At 53.2% G+C, this 21,575-nt stretch overlaps 2 protein-coding genes and 1 long non-coding RNA gene across 14 annotated transcripts; 1 reads left to right on the forward strand and 2 right to left on the reverse strand.

The window, feature by feature from the left end:
• Positions 1–42: 42 nt before the first annotated feature.
• ALKBH6 (alkB homolog 6, nucleotide demethylase) lies at positions 43–5,869 on the reverse strand. Of its 11 annotated transcripts, XM_086352184.1 has the most exons (8): positions 5,754–5,794; positions 4,872–4,954; positions 4,487–4,555; positions 2,688–2,807; positions 2,545–2,605; positions 2,022–2,173; positions 1,695–1,811; positions 43–480 (listed from the first exon to the last, which is right to left on the reverse strand). In XM_086352184.1, exons 6-8 carry the CDS (start codon positions 2,148–2,150, stop codon positions 217–219), a joined length of 510 nt encoding a protein of 169 aa, XP_086208310.1. In that variant the 5' UTR covers positions 2,151–2,173; positions 2,545–2,605; positions 2,688–2,807; positions 4,487–4,555; positions 4,872–4,954; positions 5,754–5,794; the 3' UTR covers positions 43–216. The 11 variants fall into 11 exon arrangements, with proteins under 11 accessions (XP_086208310.1, XP_086208305.1, XP_086208311.1 ...); XM_086352179.1 differs by lacking the exon at positions 2,688–2,807 and having other exon boundaries at positions 5,754–5,869; XM_086352185.1 differs by lacking the exon at positions 2,022–2,173 and having other exon boundaries at positions 5,754–5,836.
• Positions 5,870–5,977: 108 nt separating this feature from the next.
• On the forward strand, positions 5,978–8,720 carry LOC147353702 (uncharacterized). Of its 2 annotated transcripts, none has more exons than XR_015145886.1 (2): positions 5,978–6,114; positions 8,246–8,720. It is a non-coding gene; the product is annotated as an uncharacterized LOC147353702 (long non-coding RNA). The 2 variants fall into 2 exon arrangements; XR_015145885.1 differs by lacking the exon at positions 5,978–6,114 and adding an exon at positions 7,658–7,863.
• Positions 6,240–20,089, reverse strand: CLIP3 (CAP-Gly domain containing linker protein 3). Its single transcript, XM_086352037.1, has 14 exons — positions 19,934–20,089; positions 19,394–19,617; positions 15,537–15,676; positions 15,359–15,452; positions 14,990–15,151; positions 14,493–14,611; positions 13,758–13,994; positions 10,516–10,651; positions 10,269–10,397; positions 9,248–9,391; positions 9,056–9,179; positions 8,785–8,849; positions 8,342–8,414; positions 6,240–7,784 (listed from the first exon to the last, which is right to left on the reverse strand). Exons 2-14 carry the CDS (start codon positions 19,557–19,559, stop codon positions 7,730–7,732), a joined length of 1,644 nt encoding a protein of 547 aa, XP_086208163.1. The 5' UTR covers positions 19,560–19,617; positions 19,934–20,089; the 3' UTR covers positions 6,240–7,729.
• Between the last annotated feature and the right edge of the window lie 1,486 nt (positions 20,090–21,575).

A 21,575-nucleotide genomic window follows, 5' to 3' on the forward strand; every position in this document is an offset into this window, starting at 1 on the left:
CATTTGCCCACTCCCACCCCCAAATGTCCAAAACCAGAGTAAGACTTTTTTGTTGTTGGTTTATTTGGAATGGGTCCTCTTCCTGTGGTTTCCACACAGGTACTGGAAAATAACCCGAGGGGAGCCGCCTCTACCCCAGAGATCCAAGGTCACAGGGCGGTAGCAGTCCAGAGCGGGAGCGGGCTCGGGAATCCGAGCGGGTCCTGGGTCCTAACGTCACTTGCTGAGCAGGAGGCCAGCGCGCAGCACGCGGGGGACTCGGCGGATGGTCAGCGAGACGCGGGTGCCGCGCACCAGGCGGGCTCCCGGCTGCGCCGAGGGGCAGGCGGCGGCGTTGGGCGGCAGGGAGGCTGCCTCGAGCGCGTCTACGCTGGCTGCCGCGATGCCATGGAGGAGGCGCGTGTAGGCGGTGCCACGGAGCACCAGCAGGCTGCGCGGTTCAAGCAGCAGAGAGGTGGCCGGCCGGGGCGGGGGCCGGGGCTGCAGGGAGGGTTGAAAATCAGCGGGTCCCCAGAATTCGGTGGCGGAGGCAGACGAGAGTTCAGCAGGTTTGGGGGTTCAGGGGGTGAGGGTCAGTGAGTTCCAGGGGCAAAGGCTGAGGGGCAAGTGTGCTCCTAAGAATCAAGGCTTTGGAATGAAAATCCCAAGGGCGACAGGGCCAGGGCCTGGAGGGGAGGGGCACGACGGGAGGGAATGGGGAGTGGTCGGCAGTCTTTTGGGAAAGGGTAGGAACTAGGCTGCAGATGGGGGCGTCTAGGTGTCTAAGGAATCTGCAAGGGTCTGGGACTGAGGGATCAGTGGTCCCAGTAAACTGGGTGAAACTGGGCCAAGGACTTGGCTGAAGCCAGGAAGGGAAGGAGAGAGAAGCAGGTGTGGTCTGGGCAGATGTGGGCTATCTCAGGATGCTTTAAGGACACCAGCAGAGGGGAGCAGACAGGAGCATGTGGGATTGACAAAGGGAGCCCCGGGACTTCCCTGGCGGTCTAGTGGTTAACACTCTGTGGTTCCATTGCAGGAGGTGAAGTTTCTGTTCCTAGCCAGGGAACTAAGGTCCTACATGCTGGGTGGTATGGCCAAATAAATAAGTTTTTTGGTTTTTTTTTTTAAAGGGGGAACCCTAAGGAGCAGCTGTGATCAGGGTGTCCAGGGTAGTTTCTGTGAACACTGGGGCATCAGACATGCATCAAAGAAAAGGTCAGGGAAAGTGCTGTCATGAGCAACCCTCACAGAAGGAAGGGGGCTTGAGCAGTGAGTCATAGGTTGAGGTGCCAAGAGAATCTGGAGGTGTCCTGCACGACAGATCACATTATTGGAGTGGGAGGGAGGAGGTCAGTATTGGGGTGCCTATGCAGTGGCCATTGAGAGTCAGGGTGTCTTGGAGGATATCAGAGACACCCCTGAGGGGATGGTGTGGGGGTATCAGGATATCAGTGTCTGTTGGAGAACTGGGGAGCCCTGCCTGTGGTATTGGAGTGCTCACTCTAAATATGTGGGGCCAGGACATCTGTAGGATGTCAGGATAGTCACTCAACAGGTGGGGGTATCGGGGTATCTGTGAAGATCATGATTTCTAGGGCACCCTGCAGGTAGATGGGTATCAGGGCTACCTCATAGGTGGGTGGAACTAGGGTCTCTTGGAGGATATGGGAGGTCGGAGCGCTCACAAGTGGCTGGGGCAGCATCTCAGGGCCCACCTGCTCTGTTGGGTTATCATCCTCTGGCTGCCGAGGCTCGTAGAGGTCCAGCATGGTGTGAGAGCCCAAGCTGATAGTGCTGACGGTCGGGTAGTACAGTGGCCCATCCTCGTGGGGCTGAGGAGTGAGTACCAGAGCTGGATGGGGCAGGAGTCCACACCCCACCCCCCAACCCTCTGAGGTGAAAGGTGTCCCCCAGCTGGGGACAGGGAGGCGAATGCTTGGTTGGGCTATGTGAACTGCTTAATGAGAGTGGATGTGGGTCAACATGATGCCCCGCGCCGTGGTGGGTCCTAGGTCTGGGGGGTGGGGTGAGAGTGTGGTTACCATGATGCCCTCCCCAGGCAGATACTGGTTTACAAGGACGTGGTTGGCTGGGAGACCCCCAAAAAGGCTGAGGTCAGACACTTTGTCCACGTAGCGCTGGAGCCATGGTGGCAGTCGCTCAGGAACCATTCCCCGGGGATGGGGGAGCCCACCTGGGGGAGGATGATGGGATGCTGAGGGCACCCAACCAAGGAGCTCTGGCACCAAGGAGCCCCCATTAGGAATATCCTAGTGGTTGGTAGCACTCTGACCTCCTCAGGGACCCCTAACTCTTTGGAGATCCCCACTCCACTCTTCAAAGCTTTCCTGCTTCTCCAAAACCTAGAGATGCCCCCCAACCCATCAGGAAATTCTAACCCCTCAAGACCTCTACTGACCCCTCAGAATCCTCCTGATCCTTGGGATCCCTTGAGCCCTCAGGGACCCCCCACCTTGGCCTCAATGTCCTGAGACAATCAAACCTGACATGCCTACCCCAGCCCACATCCCTAAGTCAGCTATGCTCACAGTCAGGGACACTCACCCCAGTTCTGTAACTTCCTCCCGGAGAGCTGGGTCCATTTTGGCTTTGGGGCATTGAAGACCTGGGAGATGAAAGGGGGTCAGTCCTTTTTCAAGGACCACCCTCTCTGATTCTCCCACCCAGGCCAACAAAGCGGTTTTTACCTGGGGTGGAAATGGGTCATCTCAGTTTCTGTGGGATCATTCTCTGGGATAGTGTTCCCAGGATTTTGTTGTTTGCCTTCTCCCCCTGTGGAGACCACAAGCCTCAAAGCTGACCTGTGTCTACCAGGATTGAGGAAGGGCTACAATCAGGGTCTGAATCTACCCAGAGCTCTGGGATGGATTGGGCTCTTTCAGCCCAGCAAACAGTCTGCACTCTAATTTTCTGATCCCTGGGCTATCTCAGGACAGTCTGAGTCCGGAACCTCCTTGTTCCTATTGCCTGGGGGAGACAAGGTGCTAAACTGGGTTATTCAGTACAGTCAAGGGAGTACTTTGAAAATTCTCCACTGCCAAGACCCCAGGGGTCTAGAAAGGGTTGTCTCAAAGAAGTCTAAGGGACTTCCTGGATGGTTCAGTGGCTGACTCCACACTCCCAATGCAGGGAGCCTGGGTTTGATCCCTGGTCAAGGAACTATTAATATACCCCACATGCTGCAACTAAGAACCCGCATGCCACAACTAAGAACCTGCATGCCGCAACAAAGTTTGAAGATCCTTAATACCGCAACTAAGACCCGGCACAGCCAAATAAATACTAAAAAAATAAAAAGTTGGACTTCCTTGGTGGTCCAATGGTTAAGAATACACCTGCCAGTGCAGGGGACATGGGTTCGATCCCTGGTTTGGGAAGATCCCACATGCCGCAGGGCACCTAAACCTGTGTACACAACTACTGAGCCCACACACCCTACAGCCTGTGCTCCAAAACAAGAGAAGCCACTTCAATAAGAAACCCATGCACCGCGACAGAGGGTAGCCCCTACTCGTCGCAACTAGAGAAAGCTTGCGCACAGCAAGGAAGACCCAGAGCAGCCAAAAATTAATTAATTAATCAAAAAGCATCCTTAAAAAAATAACCCTAAGAAATCTTCTTATTCCCTTCGTGGTAATGGGGCTGGGATGGGTTTTCTCAGTAGGAGAGTCTGAGCTTTCAAGCTAACTCATTCCTGGGACTCAAACAAGATAGGAGTAGTTGAGACTGCACAGGGCAGGTTCAGGCTCTATAACCAAGGCTCTGGGGCTGCAAAGGGCTATCCCAGTGCATGGATTCTGAACTTTGTAAAACTCTTCTTTCCCCAAACCTTAAGAATAGAATGCAGACTGTACTATCTAACACAGTAGATGGTGGTCTGGGCTTGGTAACCTTGTTCCCAAGGCTCTGGGTCTATGCTGAGCTATCAGAAGAGGGAAGCGTTTACTCTTAACATTCTGAGGCCTGAATTATCTCAGCACAAAAACCTGAACATTGTAAATTCTTCATTCCCCAAATCTCAAGGGCCTGAACTGGGCTCTTTCAACATGTGTTATAACCTCCTTTTCCCTATAACAGTAGCAGGATTGAGTTGTCTTAGCACAGGAAGCCTAAACTCCATAATAACCACCACCTTTCTAGGTATCAGTTTGGAAAGTTCCCTGGTGGTCTAGTGGTTAGGATTCAGCGCTTTTATTGCTGTGGCCTGGATTCAGTCCCTGGTTGGGGAATGAGATCCTGCAAGATGTATGACTTGGCCAAAAAAAATATCAGTTTGGTTTCCCCTAAGTCTTCTGGGAAAAGCTCTTTTGCCAGGCCCTAGCAGGTGTTGAGAAAGGAATATGGAAGGTGAGGGATGGGTGCTGGGTGGCACTCTCCTTTCTGCCAGGATCTTCACTGTGGCCTTGTGGGCTCTCACATGAGAGCTGGGGGTTGGAGAGGGATCTGGGAAGAGGAGAAGAACAGACCAGAACAGTGTTGAGATCACCTGTCGAAGCAAATACTCCTCCTCTTCCTTGGAGATGAAGTCAGGGATGTAGTAGATTACAGGTGGTGCCTAGGACAGAGAGATCCCCCTGAAGGTGTGGCCCTTCCACCTGCAGACTAGTGCTAACACCCATGCGCAGCCTTTCCTCTGGAGCATAGCTCAGGATGTCCCCAGACAGGCCAGGGCCTTAAGTCAAGGGACCGATGACTATTTGGGGGATGAGGAGGTGGGGGTGAGGATAGGGCTGGATCCTGAGGGTAAGAATGGAGAGGGAGGGGTCAGTCCCAGCCCACAAACCCAGGAGCTAGCCTCCCTATCCATCTCCACTCTTATCTCCCACCCTCTAGTCCCCACCTTCACCCTCTGCACCCCCAGTCCTGACAACCTGCTCCACCCTGAATGGTTCCAGGGCTGGGACCCTGGCATCCTGATCCTCCATCGACAGCAACTCCAGGTACCCGGTCAGACCTGTGGGGAGGGGAGAACATGCTGAAGTAACCAAGCCTGCCGCCCTCAGACTATGATCCAGCTTTCTGCTCTTACCATGGGCCACAGCCTCAGCTCAGACCTCTAGGGAAACTCTTTTGGTTTCTAAAACCTAAGCCCTCAGTATCTCAAAAGCCACTCAGTGCACATCCCCCACACTTGCCCGGACACAAGGAGCACCCAGAATACTCCCCCAAACTCCATCCACCAAAGGTCCATCAAACTACACATATTTGCTGTCTTAAGCTCCCACAGAGAACAGCCTCTGACTCCATCCGCCGCTTTCCCAAGAGCGCCACACATATCCCCCAGGGCTACACACCAGAGTCCCTTTAAACACCTTGATTTGAGACCTCATCGTAAAAACTGCCATGCCCTGACTAAGCACAGCACAGCATGCGTGCCTAAAAACTGCAATCCTGGCTAACAGTGTTCAAGGTCTTCATAGATCCTCCTCTCTCCTCGAGCGCTTTCAGACGCTCCATTCTGAGCACCCTTGTGCCCCCAATCTAAGCCTCCTCAGACATACCCATTTTCAGTCTCCTCGGATCCCCCTACTCTAGACTCCTTTCAGATTTCTCTTCCGGAGCGCCCCTTCACTGCAGCACCCCCGGACCTGAGTCTGACTCCTTTCACGCCCTGAACCCCCTGGGTCCCCCGACTCTGTCTTCTAGAATCCCACATTCTGAGCTTCCTCGGACTCCCATATGCGCTACCCTGGGTCCCCACTCTCAGCTCTCTTGGACTGCCATCTCCACCCTCGGCCACCCCGCAAACTGACCGTCCACCAGTGACCCCTCCAACATCCAAATTCAACACCCCAATTCCTTTCCCAGCTACTTCCGCTCCCGTGCCGACGCAGGCATGCTCAGACCAATGGGAATTCTCAAAGGCTCTAAAGCTCCGCCTTCCACCCAATAGGCCCTCTCACAGAGTGTCGCCCCGCCCCCTCACCCTCGTTCGGTGATAGGCTATGCCTCCTGGCCTTTGAGCCACTAGACCCTTCAGAGACCGAGCTTCGTCTGGACCGACCAATCAGAGCTTCAGAATGGAACCCATCCACACCGCGGAGCCAGCCCAGAGCGGAGGCGCAGCCTTGGCGGCCCACAGGGAAAACGCGTGTGTTGGAAGGACCCCCGCAGGTTAGGCCATCCTATACGAGCCGTAGGGAGACGAGATTGAGGGAAGGACTTCCTCTGCCGTGCTCCCCTAGTAAGGGTAGAGAGGCACGGCCGTTAACTCCCTAAACACAGACCCCACACGGAAAGCCATAGAAACGTCTTTATTGAAGGGGATAGGGGTCATGCTGAGTTTGGGGACATGCAGTGAAGGGGCAGTCGTGAGCTGTCCTTGGTTTTCAGGGCCCCAGGTCTGCCCTGGACACCCTGGGCCTTCAGGGTCTCCGTCGGTTTCTGCTGTTCTGACCAGGGTGCTCTGAGGTCCTTCAGGGCCAGTAACTTAGATTTGGCGTTTTGGACCTGTGACCAGAACGTAGATTGAAATGGGGGCTCCAGGATTTGGGATCCCCTGAAGGCCTCGATGCTCCTCGTCTATTAGAGAGAGAGGCTTGAGGATTTGGGGTTCCCTTGGGACTGGGGCTCTTGGAATTTGGGTATCTTGTGATCCATGGACTCGGGGCATCGAAATCCTCTGGTTTCCAGGGATGAGAATTTCTGTTTGGGGGTCTCCTGGTGCCTATGAATAGGGCTTGACGTGCCCTGGGTGCCTAGGATGCATATCCTGACTACAGTCTCCTCCATCTCAGGCATAGGGACTTCCATGGTTGGGGGATTCCTGGGGGCTTGGAATCGGATTTTTTAAATTTGGGATTCCCTGGGGATTTGGGGTTCCATGATTTGGGGGTCCTGGGAGTTAGGGTTTTGGGCTCTCCTAGGGGCTGTAGGAATTAGGGGCAGAGGGAAGTTTGGGACATGTACTCTGGGGGTTGGGATCCTGAGTCCCAGAATGGGGCCTCCAAATTTTGGGGTCCCCCAAAGGGGGAAATCATTACTTAAAAAATAGAGAATTTTCTGGGAGCCTGGCCAGCACAGGTGCTGTGGGCCACATGGGGTGGGCTTCATACAAGGCACTGGGGGTTTCTTGAGGGTGCAGAGGGTAGGAAGACTTGGGGGTCCTGTAATTAGCACTTCCAGGACTGTTTTGGCATCTGTAAATTGGGGGTGACAGTGGGCTGGTTAATGTGGGTCTCTTCTTGAGGGGTAAGAGTAGAGGCTTTTGTTAATGGAGGGAGTGTCCGATTGCAGTCTAAGGATTTTGGGGTGACCATGGGAGTCACAACATCTTGACAGGACTGATAGTAAATGTGGGTCTGTTACTCTTCTCTGGAGATGTTTCTTTCAAGGGGGTTTGACGTGGGGAGGGACTTTGTTAATAGGGAATGGTTTTGCTCCAGTGACTAGTGACTCAGGAATGTTCTACTGTGGAGCATCATGTAGAGAAAGTCACCGTCATTTGGGGTGAGATGGAAATCTGTTCATTGGAGGGTCTGATCTGAGGGGTGGGACTAGCCTGAAGGTACTACACTCAGGGAATCTCTTTCTGGGTAACATAGGGTCTGTACTTGGGGGGTCATCATGGGGGAATCTGTTAATAGGGCCTCAGTGATCGAGGGCTGGCTAATGGGGGTCTCTATTCTGGATGTGTTACTGGGAATCTCTATCTCAGGGTGACTCGGGGGCTCCTCGTGTCAGGAGACGCTAGAGGGGGCTCTGTGTCTCTGTCGGATGTCCAGAGCCTCTAAGACTGCATCTCCGCCCTCAGCATCCAAGGAAACCAGCAGCAGAAGAGCAACCTGGGGAAAAGAACTGTGTCACGCCCCAGTGCAGGGTGCGGGAGCATCTGGACCCATCCCCACCCAGCTCTTCCCCAAGGTCTGGGATTTGGCCTTTCTGGGTTCTGCCTCCACCTCTCTGGCTCTCTTAGGCTCCTCTGGAGCAGAGGGTGTTCTGTCTCCCTTGTTTTTGTTTAGTCGCTAGCTGTGTCTGACTCTTTGCGACCCCATGGACTGTAGCTCACTCCTCTGTCCATGGGATTTCCCAGGCAAGATTATTGGAGTGGGTTGCCATTTCTTTCTCCGGGGGATCTTTCCGACCCAGGGATTGAACCCCTGTCTCCTGCTTGGTAGGCAGATTCTTTACCACTGAGCCACCAGGGAAGGTCTTACTTGCCTCTTAAAAATTGAATTCACCAGAATTCATGGTGGGTCCGGGGAAGCTAACTTAAGTCCTAAGTTTTCCTAACCTCTATTTCCAGCCCCAACCAGAACTCCAGACCTCTCTGTCCAGTGACCTGGCGGATGGCTTTCCCTGAATTATCCCACAGGAGAGGGGACCAAGGGTTGCTATGCACCTGGAGATGGAGTTCTCTGATGCGATGTCCTTTGGGGTCCGGACTGTTGTAAAAGTGCGTTTGGGCTGCGTCACTGAAGAGAAGGGCAAGGTTTCAGGTGATGGGATGACAGACCCACCTCTGTCCTCAATATCCACCCAGACTCTTTGTCATTAATATTTATCTACATCCCCAATATCCTACACTTCCAACAGCCATCTAGACTCTCTTTTCAGTAATATTCCCTGTGTCCTCTGAGACCTACCCATGTCCCCAATGCCTGCTCAGAGCCTTATTAACATCCTCTTCTCCATAACACCCATCCTTTCGGGGGTCCGACTCATCATTTTCCTGGATCCCCAATTAAATACTGGAGATTCTGTCACCAGCATATACCTAAGGACCCATGACCTTACTGCCTACCCCCAAACCACATTCCTCCTCACACCCAGCCCGCAACTCACTTGTCACTTGATGCACTTTTTTGGCTCCAACATTGTCCCCAGGGGGGTCAGTGGATCCACCAATCCTGGGGAGACATGACAAGTGCGAGGAGTCAGAGCCACAAGAGGCCAGAGTCTGGCAGGAGCTGAGCTGCAGGGGGCCTACGAGGAAAGCGCTAGGGTATGGGGATGGGTGTCCACTCTATCCTCCTGGTCCAAGAGGAGGAGACATCTAAGGTGGGTATCAGGGCTCTGGGAAGTACCCTGGGTGATGATCAGAGTCTGGGCTCACCTCTGAATTCGAGATGCTGGTGCAAAGACGCCATGCTTCGGGGGGCAGGTGAAGTACCGGACACCGAAGACAGAGCCATCGTGCTTGCCGGTGGGCTGGTCTAGCTCGATGCCATACCAGTACCCTGCAACAGGAGGGTGTCAGGATGCCTTGAGGCCCTGCCTGCCCCCCGGCCCAGATAGTGATCCTCACCTGGGGCGAAGTCTGTCTTTCCGTAGAAGCGCACAATCCCTTGCTTCTGGCCAGCAACGAGGACTTGGTCTCCAACCTCAGCCTTGGCTCCTTCGCGCTGCTGCAGGCTGCCCAGAGATGGGGATGATGAGGGCTTCTTCTTACCTGGGGGTGGAGGGGACAAGAGTTGAGGGTGAGGCCTCCGCCCAGGGGATGCTGTGCCACCCAGAAAACCACAAGGTAGGAACTCTGTCCTTGATCAAATGAGATGAACTGCAGAGCCTTTCTCTGAAATAGGAGTGGGGGGTTGGGGGGCTTGAAAGAAAACCCCAGCTGCCAGAGAAATGGGGTTGGGGGCTTTAGGCATTAGAGAGAAAACTGAGTCAAGAACCTAAAGAACCCCAAAAACTCTCAAAGTTAAGGATACTGAGGCCAAAGGAAAACCCGAGTGTCAAAAGTCAGAAATTATCCTTTTAAAATGAAGGAGAGGGGGAACTTCCCTGGTGATCCAGTGGCTAATACTCCACACTCCCAATGCAGGGGGCCTACATCAATCCCTGGTCAGGGAACTAGATTCTGCATGCCACAACTAAATATCGCGCGTGCTGCAAGGAAGATGGAACACCCCACGTGCCACAACTAACACCCAGCACAGCAAATAAGTAAGCAAATAAAGAAGTATTTTTAAAATAAAAATATGAAGAGGGGAAAATAAATAAAATGAAGGAGGGAGTTGGGTCTGAGGATAAATCAAGTCACTAAAGCCAGGAATCCCACAGATTCTTCCCTAAAACTGGGAGAAAGCCTTTGAGTCTAAGGGGAAGCTAAGTCACAGGGGGCAGGGAACACATACAGGTCCTTCCAAGAACTGGGTGGGACCAGTACTGAATCAAAGGAGAAACTCAGGTACAAAAGTCAGGGACTCAGAGTTTGTCCTCTAAAATGGGAGTTTGGGCCTGAGGAAAAACTGAGTCACAGAAGCTGGGCTACCCACAGAATATCCTCAAGACTGGCTCCTGTCACCCCATGGGCTCCGCCTGACCTTTGTGTTCCCTGCGGCCCTTGCCAGTGACACGGGAGAAGTCCATTCGGGGAGTCCGAGGTGTGGAGGTGACGGATGAAGGAGGTGCGTCCACTGCCTTGGAGATCTTGGACACAGAGGCAAAAAGACCTGGGGGGACAGAGCCTGGGCTGGGACTTGTCCAGGCCTCTGCCCCCTGCCCCATCATCACCCGACCCCACCCCTCAGTCAGCAGCATCACTACTGAGTGGACCCCTGTGGGACTGACCCTGCTTGGGAGGGCAGATGAAATACCGGACGCCCCCAACACTGCCATCATTCTTGCCCTCGGGTTCATCCAGCTCCACGCCCACCCACTGGCCACTGGCGAACTCCGTGGTCCCGCAGAACCGCAGCGTGCCCGTCTGGAGGAAACAAGGGAGGATATGGCTTGGGTGGGCCTTGGGAGGCCATGATAAGATCACTGGCACAGGGAATTCCCTGGCGGTCCAGTGGTTAAGAGTCAGCACTTTCACTGCTGAGGGCTCAGGTTCAGTCCCTGGAGATCTTGCAAGCTGCACAGAGTGGCCAAAAAGAAAAACAAATCACTGGCAAACAAGCAACATGGTGGGGTGTATGAGGGAGCCCCAGGCTCAAATCTCAGCATCTCAGCTTGGACATCACCATCCACTGGCTATGTGACTTAACCATACTGTGCCTCAGTGTCCTCTGCGAAATGGGAGTAGAAATTGCACCCACCTTACAGGATTGTTACAGAGCTGCCCTGCCCAATGTAGTAAATAGCCACTAGCTACATAATGACAAAATCAGGACCTCCCCCATGGTCCAGTGGTTAAGATTCCATGCTTCCACTGCAGGGGCTATGGGTTTGATCCCTGGTCAGGAAAGTTCCACATACTGAGCAAGGTGGCCAAAAAAAAAAAAAAAAAATTAACTAAAATTAAAATATTTCCCCAATTGCAGTAGCCACATTCCAAGTTCTTAATAACCACATGTGGCTTGTGGCTACTTCACTGGACTATAAATACACAGAACATTTCCAATCTCACGAAGTCTATTGGACATGAATGCTACAGACACGGAAAAGTCCTCAGTACAGGGCTTGGTGCTGAGTAAGGGATCAGTAAGTGTTGACTATTCGTATACTGTGACTTTCATAAAAGGGCTGAACGGGCCTCAGTGTCACCTGTAAAATGAGGATAACAGTCCACCTCAGAGTCTAGTTATCTGGTGGAAACATTTTTAATATATGTGACATTGCTTAGCTGCAGTGAGTGTGGCTATTATCATTTGGGTGAGATTCCTTCACTGCTCTACACCTCAGTTCCTTGTCTATGCTGCTGCTGCTGCTGCTAAGTCGCTTCAGTAGTGTCCGACTCTATGCGACTCCACAGACGGCAGCCCACCAGGCTCCGCTGTCCCTGGGATTCTCCAGGCAAGAACACTGGAGTGGGTTGCCATTTCCTTCTCCAATGCATGAAAGAGAAAAGTGAAAGTGAAGTCACTCAGTCGTGTCCGACTCTTAGTGACCCCATGGACTGCAGCCTACCAGGCTCCTCCATCCATGGGATTTTCCAGACAAGAGTACTGGAGTGGGGTGCCATTGCCTTCTCCGTCCTTGTCTATAAAATGGGCTAAATAATAGTGCTTCCTTTGGAGAGTTGGTGTGGGGATCAGAACAGTGGCTGGCACACAAAGAGCACTTGGTGTACACCAAGCCCTGTTCTAAGGGGTTTACTCATTTCAACTAATTTAAACTTGGAAAAGAATCTAAAAGAGAATGGATATGTGTGTATGTGTAACTGATTCATTTTGCTGTACAGTGAAGCAAACTAACACAACATTGTAAAATACAAATTCATTTTTAAAATAAACCTCATACAACCCCCTGAAATGGGTATTTTTAGTTTCCTTTTACAGATGAAGAAACTGATGCCCAGAGAGGTGAAATCACTGGCCCCACAGCTGACAAGTGGCAAAGAGATGTGCTTGAGCAAATCCTAATAACCACTGTGCTGTGCTGCTTCTCTCCAGGCAGAGACTGTTATTACATGTCTCCAGACAAAGGTTTCACCACTCTGGATTTCTTACAGTCTTCTGTGTTGTAAAATGGAGAGAGTCAACCCCTCCTGCTTTCAAAACTGGCACACTGATTTGATTAGATCATGTACAAGAACTTTCCAAAGGGGGCTGATGCATGCAAAACTCTTGATTAGGAAACAAAGTGTGACTTTATGGCTTCTCACTGTACAAAGAAACAAAATCCAGTCACTGCAGTGGCCTGCAGGTCCAGCCCCTGCTAACCTTGCCACTTCACTCTCCCTAGATAACTCCCTTCCATGCACACTCCTCTGAGCCTTTGTACCTGTGGTTTCGTCTTATATTTTTGCAAGGTGAGCTCCTTCCCATCTCAGCCCGTATATCACCTCCTCAGAGATGCCTTCTCAGAAGACGCTAGCTAAAAGCACCTCTGCCCTCGGCCAGGGCCAATTTATTAAATATTTGCATTTAATAAATGTTTTCAAAGCCCTTGCTACTGGAAATTATCTTAACTGTGAGTTGACTTTATTGACTGTCTCTTCTTCAATAAAAATGGAGTTCTATGAGAGCAAGGCTGGGGCTGACACAAGTCTTTACCCCCAAGGACAGGCTGGGTCCAGCATGGAGCCTGACGGACAGCAGGTAAATGAATTCAATTTGGAATACCTGGATGAATGAAGATGTTCTCTGTCCTCTGGGACTTTATCCCTGCTCCCTCTCCCTGCTGCTGCTGCTGCTGCTAAGTCGCTTCAGTCATGTCTGACTCTGTGCGACCCCATGGACTGCAGCCTACCAGGCTTCTCCGTCCCTGGGATTCTCCAGGCAAGAACACTGGAGTGGGTTGCCATTTCCTTCTCCAATGCATTAAAGTGGAAACTGAAAGAAGTCGCTCAGTCATGTCTGACTCTTAGAGACCCCATGGACTGCAGCCTACCAGGCTCCTCCATCCATGGGATTTTCCGGGCAACAGTACTGGAGTGGGGTGCCATTGCCTTCTCCCGCTACCTCTCCCTAAGACCCCCCTTTCTCCTTTTCTTCTCCTGGCTCACTCCTCCACATCTTCAAGTGGATGCATTCCCCATCACACCCCTGATTGCTCTGACCAGTACTTTTTTCCCAAGCAAGGGAGTGATCACTCTGGGAGCACAGGTGGACCCTGAATGGGGACCACAAGGCCCAGGGGACCCAAATGGGGCCGACCTGTGCTGATCACTCTGCCTGTGCTTCCTCACGAGAGCCACAACTGCTCTGGGCTGTCACTGTCAGCAGATGGATCTGTTGTCCCCCTTGGACTAAGAGCTCAGTCCAGCGTGGGGCATAATGGAGGCACTAGCAGAACGGCTGGATGAAATAAACGCTGTGTGCATGCCTGGGAGGGTGGACAGACAGAGGGGGCGAGTCTGGACTCTGCCCAAGGCCGCAGCTTTGCGCGCTGAGTCCTGCCCTCCCCTCCCTGCTCCAGTTCCTGACCTTCTGGCCATCCAGTAGCACGCGGTCTCCCAGGCGCAGGCCCAGTGCACTGAGCATGAGATTGCCTGGGACGTTGTCATAGTTGGGTAGTGTGACCTTGGGGAGGGCGCAGGAGAGTGGCACTGCCTCCTCCAGTAGCGTCCTTAGCTCCTTGGCCACCAGTGCTGCCTCTGCCTTGTCCAGGGACATGTCCATGGGGTCTGGGACCACCTCTGCTGGCACTTGTCCCTTTCGGTTCTGTGGACCGACAGGAAGAGAGGGGGAGAAAACTCAGTGGTGGTAGGCTGCCCTCCCACTGAGGCCATGCCCCCAGAGACCCTGGGTCAAGGTGAAGCAGAGACGGGAGTAAGGTCATGCTCTGGGCCACCATGGCAACAGGAAGGGATGCGGCATTAAGGTTCAGACCACGGTCCCCAGGGAAGTCCACCCCTGAGCCCTCAGCCGGGGATGTCAAGTATGGAGCCGACGGGGAATGAAGGTCCCACTTCAGTGCTGGAGGTCATGCCTTCAGGGCCAAGACCCCAAGCCCAGGAATGGGGCCATGGAAGGACAAACACAGAAAATGGGCTCCTGTGGTACCAGGTCAAGGGTCCAACTGGGCCAATGGGGAATGAGAGCTTCAAGAAAGGCAAGTGGTCCTGCCCCTCTCCCATTCTCTGCAGAGGCCTGCTGGCTGGAAAGGGATTGGGAAGGAAGGAAAAGGAAGGTAACAGGACTGGGCCAGGGTGGCAGTACCCGAAGCGCCGGGTTGGCGCCGTGTTCCAGCAAACATTTGGCCGCGCCCAGGCACAGGTTGGAGGCAGCGATGTGCAGGGCTGAGCCGTGGTTGAAGTCACTGCACGTGGAATTCACCACTGGGAAGTGGGTGAGAGGAGGGTTCCAAGTGAGCGCCCTCGGCACCCAGCCCTTTCGCTGCTGCCTTCCAGTCTCCCGAAGTCCATCTCTTCATCTCTTAACCCGCAGGCTCCAGTGCCTCCCCCAGCCTCAGACAGAGCCCCGCCCCTGCTCGGCCACGCCCCTCCCGACTAGCTCCTGCCAGGTCTCAGTAGCGTTAAGGACCACTGAGCCCCATTTCCTGCACCTCCCACCTTCCATCCTGGCCTCCCAAGCCAGGTCCATTAGTCGTCTTCCCACCCTTCTTCACTCCCTACACCTGAGCACCCTCCCCCTGCTTCAAGACCTCCTTCCTCTCCGGGGCCCTGCCCGCTCCCAGCCCGGCCCCTCCTCCTCACCTCGGGGCCGCGCACCCTTCAGCAGCACACGCACGAGATCGGGCACGTCGAAATAGGCGGCGTAGTGAAGCGCGTTCATGTTAGTCCAGCGGCTACGCAGGGTCACGTCTGCGCCCAGAGCCAGCAACTGCTGCGAGAGGCGCACCGCCGCCGCAGGGTCCCCTGCGCGACAGCCCAGGTCAGCTTGGGTCCCCTCCTCCAGAGAGTGGGGCCAGGGCCATGGGGCAGACCCTGGGCCTCAGGGACTGCACTTTGGGATCCTAGGCTGTGGGTGGACTCAGGATGGAGGTCTGAGGGCTGGAGTTCTGAGAGTGTCGGGCGTGGGAGCCTAAGTTTGGGGGTTCATGGTTTGGGGGCTAGGACCCTCACCGACTCCGTGGGCCCCAGCCTTGCACGCATAATGGAGCAGTGTCATGTCGGTCAGCCCATCGCGATCATTCACATGGCAGCCTCGACGCAGAATCTAAGGGTACCGGGGACCAGGGAGGGTTACCCAAACACGTGAGGGACCCCTTCCCCTCCTCCCTCGCATCACCAGTGTCCTTACCTCGTTGCCGATGACGTCGATCTTGTGTTGGACTTGGGGCACCCACTGACGCACGATGGCAAACAGCTCAGGGATGGTGGTCTGGGGGTCAAACAGAATCTCCTGGCAGGCAGGGTCGTTGGGGTCGAAGAAGGTGAAGGCTGGGGTGGTGAGAGGTCCAAGGTCACCCCCAGGCAACCTGACCCCGCCTCCTTCCACCCTGAGATACAGCAGCCCTAAGTCTTTGTCTTTAAGACCTCCTAAGGCAGGGTCTCACACTGGTGGCCTGTGGGCCCTGGCCATTTTCTGTGGGCCCAGCATGAGGTTTCAAAATGAAGAGGTTTCACATAAAAATTAGGATGCCCTCGTGTTTTGAAAATTAAACATCAGGCGATTCCTGTATAACAGCCACCTCTACCTCACGAAACAAGAGTGTGACAAGGAGTCTGCATGCCCAAGGGGATTGCTACTGTTCTGGCCCATGGTACTCTGTCAGTCTGGGCACGATTAGGCCGAATCTCCAGAGTAAAGAAAAAAATTTTTAATATTGATTTATTTATTTGGCTGCATGTGGGATCTTTGTAGTAGCAGGCAGTATCTAGATCTAGTTCCCTCACCAAGGATCGAACCCAGGCACCCAGCATTGGGAGTGTAAAGTCTTAGCCCCTGGATGACTAGGGAAGTCCCAGAGTAAAGAAAACTTAAAAGCCAGAAATCAGTTTTAAGAAAAATCTCCCCAATTTTTCAGCTACTGTGCAGTCCACATAAATGTACCCATGGGCAGGATCCAACCTGTGGCCAGCCAGGGAGAAACCCAGAGGAACTTCCATCTCCCTGCTTTAGACTCTGAGGATTGCCCTCTAGTAATGTTCAGCACCCAGCACAGGGCTGGCACGTGGTGGGAACTCTGCCTGTTGAATGGATGAGCACGTGAATGACAAGATGATACAGAGCCCAGGGAAGTACCGTACGGTGTCCAGTAGGCAGCCTGTGTGCTCCTTTAAAACCCCAGCCCTTCTTGGCTGAGATCCCTGCCCTGGCTCCCATCACACTTGAGTACAGATCCAAATCTCACTCTGGCCCAAAGGCCCTGCACCAACTGGCCTTGTCTGTTCTTTGCTCTCTCCCCCTCACTCATTCCCCTCCAGTCACACTGGCCTCCTTCCACCCTTTCAATTTGCCAGGCAAATTGCTGTCTCAGGGCTTTGTGCTTGCTGTTTTTCTTGCCAGGGCCAGTCTCCCCTCAGATCTTCTTAAGGCTCCAGAGAGGCCTCCCCAGACCACCCTGGCCAAGTGAGCACCTCTGCCCTTCTCCATCTCTTGCCTCGCCACCCCCCCAACTTTTTTTTTTTAAATTTGGCTGCATCGCAGGGCATGTGGGATCTTAGTTCTCCAACTAGGGGTCAAACTCACACCCCCTTCATTGGAAGCACAGAGTCTTAACCACTGGACTGCCAGGGAAGTTCCTCTTGCCTTTTTAAAAATTTCTTTAAGAATATCACTACTTGGGTACTTCCCCAGCCATCTGCTGGTTAAGACTGCAGAGACCCGGGTTCAGTGCCTGGTCAAGGGACTAAGATCCTGCATGCCTCATGATGTGGCCAAAAAAAAAAAAACCCCACTACTTGTTTACTCCTTCCTCCCTCCTCTTTTCCTCTCTTTCTCTTCTGCCCTCTTTTTCCTCTATCTCTCTCACTTGTCCCCCTCACTAGGACATTTCTGTTCTCCCTTATCCCCAAGGCCCTGGCATCCAGGAGATGCTCAGTCTCCACTGAATTAATGTACACATTTAATAAACACATACATGAGTTTCTCCTGGAGTCCACCTTAGCCCTCTCTCTGGCCTCAACCACATTTTCAGATTCCTTCACCTTCTGTGACCAAATCCTCCTTGTTTTACAAGCAGCAGGATTCCTGGGCGTGGGGAACAGACACCCTAGGCTCTTTGACATCCCAGCAGGCCACAGGCCCCAGCCACACTTCCAAAGGAAATTTTCCAGTTTTCCGGGATGGATACCCCACCCTGGACACCCAGATAATGTTATTTTTCTATCAGACTGAGGGTAACCTATAGCCTCTCTGATCCCCCTCTAGTAAGTGACACATGTCCACAGAGGCCATCCCTCTTGCCCTATCCTGCTGGTGCCTACTCTCTGAACTTGGAACCTAGTTGAACGTACAGCTACTGAGGATTCCCAGCCAACATCTAAAAGCCTCCTCCTATACCCAGTTCTGGCTGAGCTCCACTCTCTCTATGCAATAACCAGAGGGAGCTTTTAAAAATATAAATCAGAACTGCCACTCCCCTGCTTTTAAATACCCATGCCCCCACCTCCAACTGCTCTCCCCACCATCACATTTAGAATATACACGAAGTCCTCACAGTAGCCTTGAAGGCCCTTCCCAGATCCAGCCCTTGCCAACCTCTAACTTCATCTCTGATCACTCCCTAACTGCAGCACCATGATTTTCTTTTTGTTCCAAGCTCAGTCTTGCCTCAGGGCTTTTGCAACTTGCTGGTTACAGCCTGGAACTCTCTTTTCCCAGCTTTCCTATGGTTGATTCCTCCTCTTGCTCAGTTGTTGTTGTTTAGTCACTAAGTTGTGTCCCAACTCTTTGTGACCCCATGGACTGTAGCCTGCCAGGCTCCTCTGTCCATGGGGTTTCCCAGGCAAGAATACTGGCGTGAGTGAGTGATAGTTGCTCAGTCGTTTCCGACTCTTTGCGACCCCATGGAATTCTCCAGGTAAGAATACTGGAGTGGGCTGCCATTTCCTTCTCCAGGAGATCTCCCTGACCCAGGGACTGAACCCACATCTCCTAATTGGCAGGCAGATTCTTTACCACTGAACCACCAGGGAAGCCCCCCTCATGCTCAGGGTTTCCACCTAAATGCTTCCTCGTCAGAAAGACCCATCCTGATTGCTCTATCTCAAGGTGCTGCCCCCTAGCCATTCTCTATTATTATATCTCCATCTTTTATTTCTTTCATAGCATTCACTCCAATCTGGACTTATCTGATTTTTTTTTTCCTGACCATGCCTCATGGCATGTGAGAGTTACCAGACCAGGGATCGAACTCATGCCCTCTGAAGTAGAAGTGCAAAGTCCTAACCGCTGGACCCCCAGGGAAGTCCCTGAATTTATCTGATTTATATATCTGTAACTTGTTTAGTCTTGCCTTCTCTCCTGAGAGCAGAGATCATGCCTGGACTGCTCACCATTAAATCTCCATCTCCCAGCAAAGGCTTGTCACCGAGTATAGTACTGCTGGTGAATGAGTAGACACTTTCTATATATCTAAGAGGACACCTCCCTCTCAGCTCCACAGCTTCCTACCTCAGAACCTTCACTCCTGTGATCACCTCTCCTGGGATCCCCTTCCCCTTGTTAACCCTCAATCCATCCTTGGGTCTCCCTTGAATGTTATTTATTCAGGAAAACTGTATCTTAAAAGGCTCTTGCAGACTCCTATTCTTGGCAAACACGATTCTCATCATGTCTTTAATTATGTACTTGTATTTTTGTACTTATTTGTGTGACCATTATTGAAGCCTGTGGATTTTCTTAGGCAAAGACTAGATCTGTCTGGCCCCACCTCCTAGGTCCATAGCAGGCTTTCAAAACATGCTTGTTGAATGACTAAAGGACTGAATGATGTGTCATGAATCAAATATTAGGATTATCCCAATTCCATTCTCCAGTGGGTGAATGAATGAATGAGTGAAGGGGGGTGGGGATGCAAGGGCCATGACTCCTCCAGACCACCTTCAAATCCTCGGGAGTCCTCCCACCATCTCCACCAGCGGAGTTTTCAGCCGGATCTCCCTGGCCACCCAAGGCTCCAGGCCATATTGCAGGATGGGGAGGGGGGTTACCGTAGTCCTTAGGGAGGGGGGCTGGTGCCGAGGGGTGCACAACAGGCTTCTGCCGGCGCTCCTGGGTGGGGCTGGGGGGCTCCGGGACGGGCTCATCCTCCTCCTCCTCCTCTTCTTCCTCCGCCCTGAGCGGCGGGGCCATGGGGGCAGGATCTGTCTTAGTCATGGTCCTCGGTGGCCCTCGGGGGGCAGGTGCAGAGTTGGGGGTGGGCTTCAGGCAAATCCTAGGGGCAGAGGTCAACTAGAGAGGGTGATCCACAGTCTCCAGAATCTGAGCCCCCGATACGCTCCCAGGGCTCCGGATTGCTCTCACGCCCCCAGCACTGGATTTTGGGCAACCATAGAGATGTCAGTCACCCATCAGAGGACCCTGGTTTGTGGGCCTACGGTCTACCATTTCCCCCAGGCCAGTCCCCCATTCTTCTCCTCCCGCGTCAGGCCCTTCAGTCTAGGCCGCCCCCTCCCCGGGTTTGTTTATCTCAGGATGCAGGATGCTTTGCCCCTCCCCTTCTCCGCCGGCCTCCCCTCTATCCGTCTTACCTCGGGTGGATGGGGCTGAAGACCAAAGCTGAAACCGGGGAAACTGGAGTAATGGGGTGTCAGTGTCTGGAGAAGTGATGGGGGAGAAGGAGACAGAGAGAAGGGGATGAGGCCCAGACGCCGACGGGGGGATGGGGGTGGAGAGGGAGGGGCACTGACAGCGCATGCGCCGTGTCACCCCCAACCAGGCGCGGGGGCGGAGACAGCGAGAGGCTGTTTGCATTGATGAAAAGGCTGCAGGCAGGAATGGTAAGGGAAGAGACACAGAAGATGGGGAAGAAGAAATGGCCACCAAGAAAGATGTGAGGCTTGGAGACAGAAGGAAAGAGATGAAGCAGTTGTTCATTCGTTAAGTCCTGGGAAAACCTGCACAGTCCTTCCCGCTGTGATAGCGCCTTCCCCGCAGGCCTGCAAACCAGACCAATTAGGGCAGGGGTCTGTGGTAGTGACAGGTGTTTTCTCTCTCTAACGTATCAGACCTGACCTCTTCTCCACGTTCGCCCTAGACAAGTGATGTCTCAGAGGGATGGTTTTGTAGAGACTCCTATGGTCATTGTCATGGTAATTGTCGCAGAGTGCTCGCACCGCACTTACCAGGCCAAGAGAAGTTAAGCCACTTGCCCAAGGGTATAGAGCAAGTAGGTAAAATGGAGCTAAGACTTGAATCCAAGTAGCTCGGCTTAATCACCATGCTACCTGACTTTGGCAGTGTAGGGCACACATCTGCCAACAGACCCCTCCCCAGAAAGGCCTCCAGGAGCCAGCCAAGGATGGCTCCATCACAGTGGCTTGGCTGTTTCACACCTGACTATGGCCTGCCGTGTCCACTCCGATCTGAACATAACTGGTTGACTTTGCCTTCCACCCCTCATCCTTCTAATGCGCCGGCCCAGTAGCTCCATTCAAGGTATTCCCAAGGTATTTCATCCCTCACCCTCATCCCAGGCCCTGACCCTGGTCCATCCTTCATCCTCTCCTACCTGGACTATGGCAGCAGCCCCTTCCCTGTTCTCCCTGCTCCCCCTAACACCCCAATATGCTGCCACAGGGGACCTATTAATGCCTATCACATCAGGACCTTCCTAAAGGCATCTGCTTGCTGCACCTCACCCCAGATAAAAGCCAATGTCTCAACCATAGCCCACAAGTCCCATCATCTTGCCAATCTCACCTCCTCTCACTGTCCCCGTCACTCGCTGCACTCTAACCACACTGGCCTCCTTGTCCCTCCTCACCCCTGGACCTTCGCACTAGCTGTTTCTTCTGCCTGGAATGCTCCTCCCCCAATACCTGATCTCCTTTCTCCTCTCCTTTAGGCTTTCACTTATTGGTTCCTTTTCAGTGAGACCTTTTCGGCTGTATCTAACGTTGCCTCCCAACCCCGCCCTCCTTACAAACTCACTCCTTTCCCTGATTCACCATAGCAACACTGCCCTCCTCCAGCTCACACCTCAGATGCTGCTGTTAGAACAGGGGCTGTTCTCCCTGAAACATCCAATCTGCATGCCTTCCAGGCCAGCTCCTTTTCATCATCCAGGTCTCTGCTTAAACACTGTCTCCTTAGAGAATCTTCCCTCCCTCCCTCTGCCCACACCACCACCCCCCAAACCCCGTCTCGCTGCAGCCCATTATATTTTCATTC

The sequence above is a fragment of the Bos grunniens genome, chromosome 18, assembly GCF_055505025.1.
Source record: "Bos grunniens cultivar Pamir isolate PY7600 chromosome 18, Bosgru_T2T1.0, whole genome shotgun sequence".
In the NCBI taxonomy this organism is placed as follows: Eukaryota; Metazoa; Chordata; class Mammalia; order Artiodactyla; family Bovidae; genus Bos; species Bos grunniens.

Excerpts from the sequence above, each read along its gene's own strand:
- CLIP3 (XM_086352037.1), bottom strand. The coding sequence starts at position 19,559 with ATGACTAAGACAGATCCTGCCCCCATGGCCCCGCCGCTCAGGGCGGAG. Across the intron at positions 9,180-9,247 it reads AAAGACAGACTTCGCCCCAG|GGTACTGGTATGGCATCGAG; the intron begins GTGAGGATCACT and ends CTCCTGTTGCAG. Across the intron at positions 8,415-8,784 it reads AAAAGTGCATCAAGTGACAA|TGACGCAGCCCAAACGCACT; the intron begins GTGAGTTGCGGG and ends CCTTCTCTTCAG.
- ALKBH6 (XM_086352179.1), bottom strand. The coding sequence starts at position 5,778 with ATGTTGGAGGGGTCACTGGTGGACG. Across the intron at positions 2,606-4,486 it reads AGGAGTATTTGCTTCGACAG|GTCTTCAATGCCCCAAAGCC; the intron begins GTGATCTCAACA and ends TTCATCTCCCAG. Across the intron at positions 1,812-2,021 it reads TGCCTGGGGAGGGCATCATG|CCCCACGAGGATGGGCCACT; the intron begins GTAACCACACTC and ends CTCACTCCTCAG.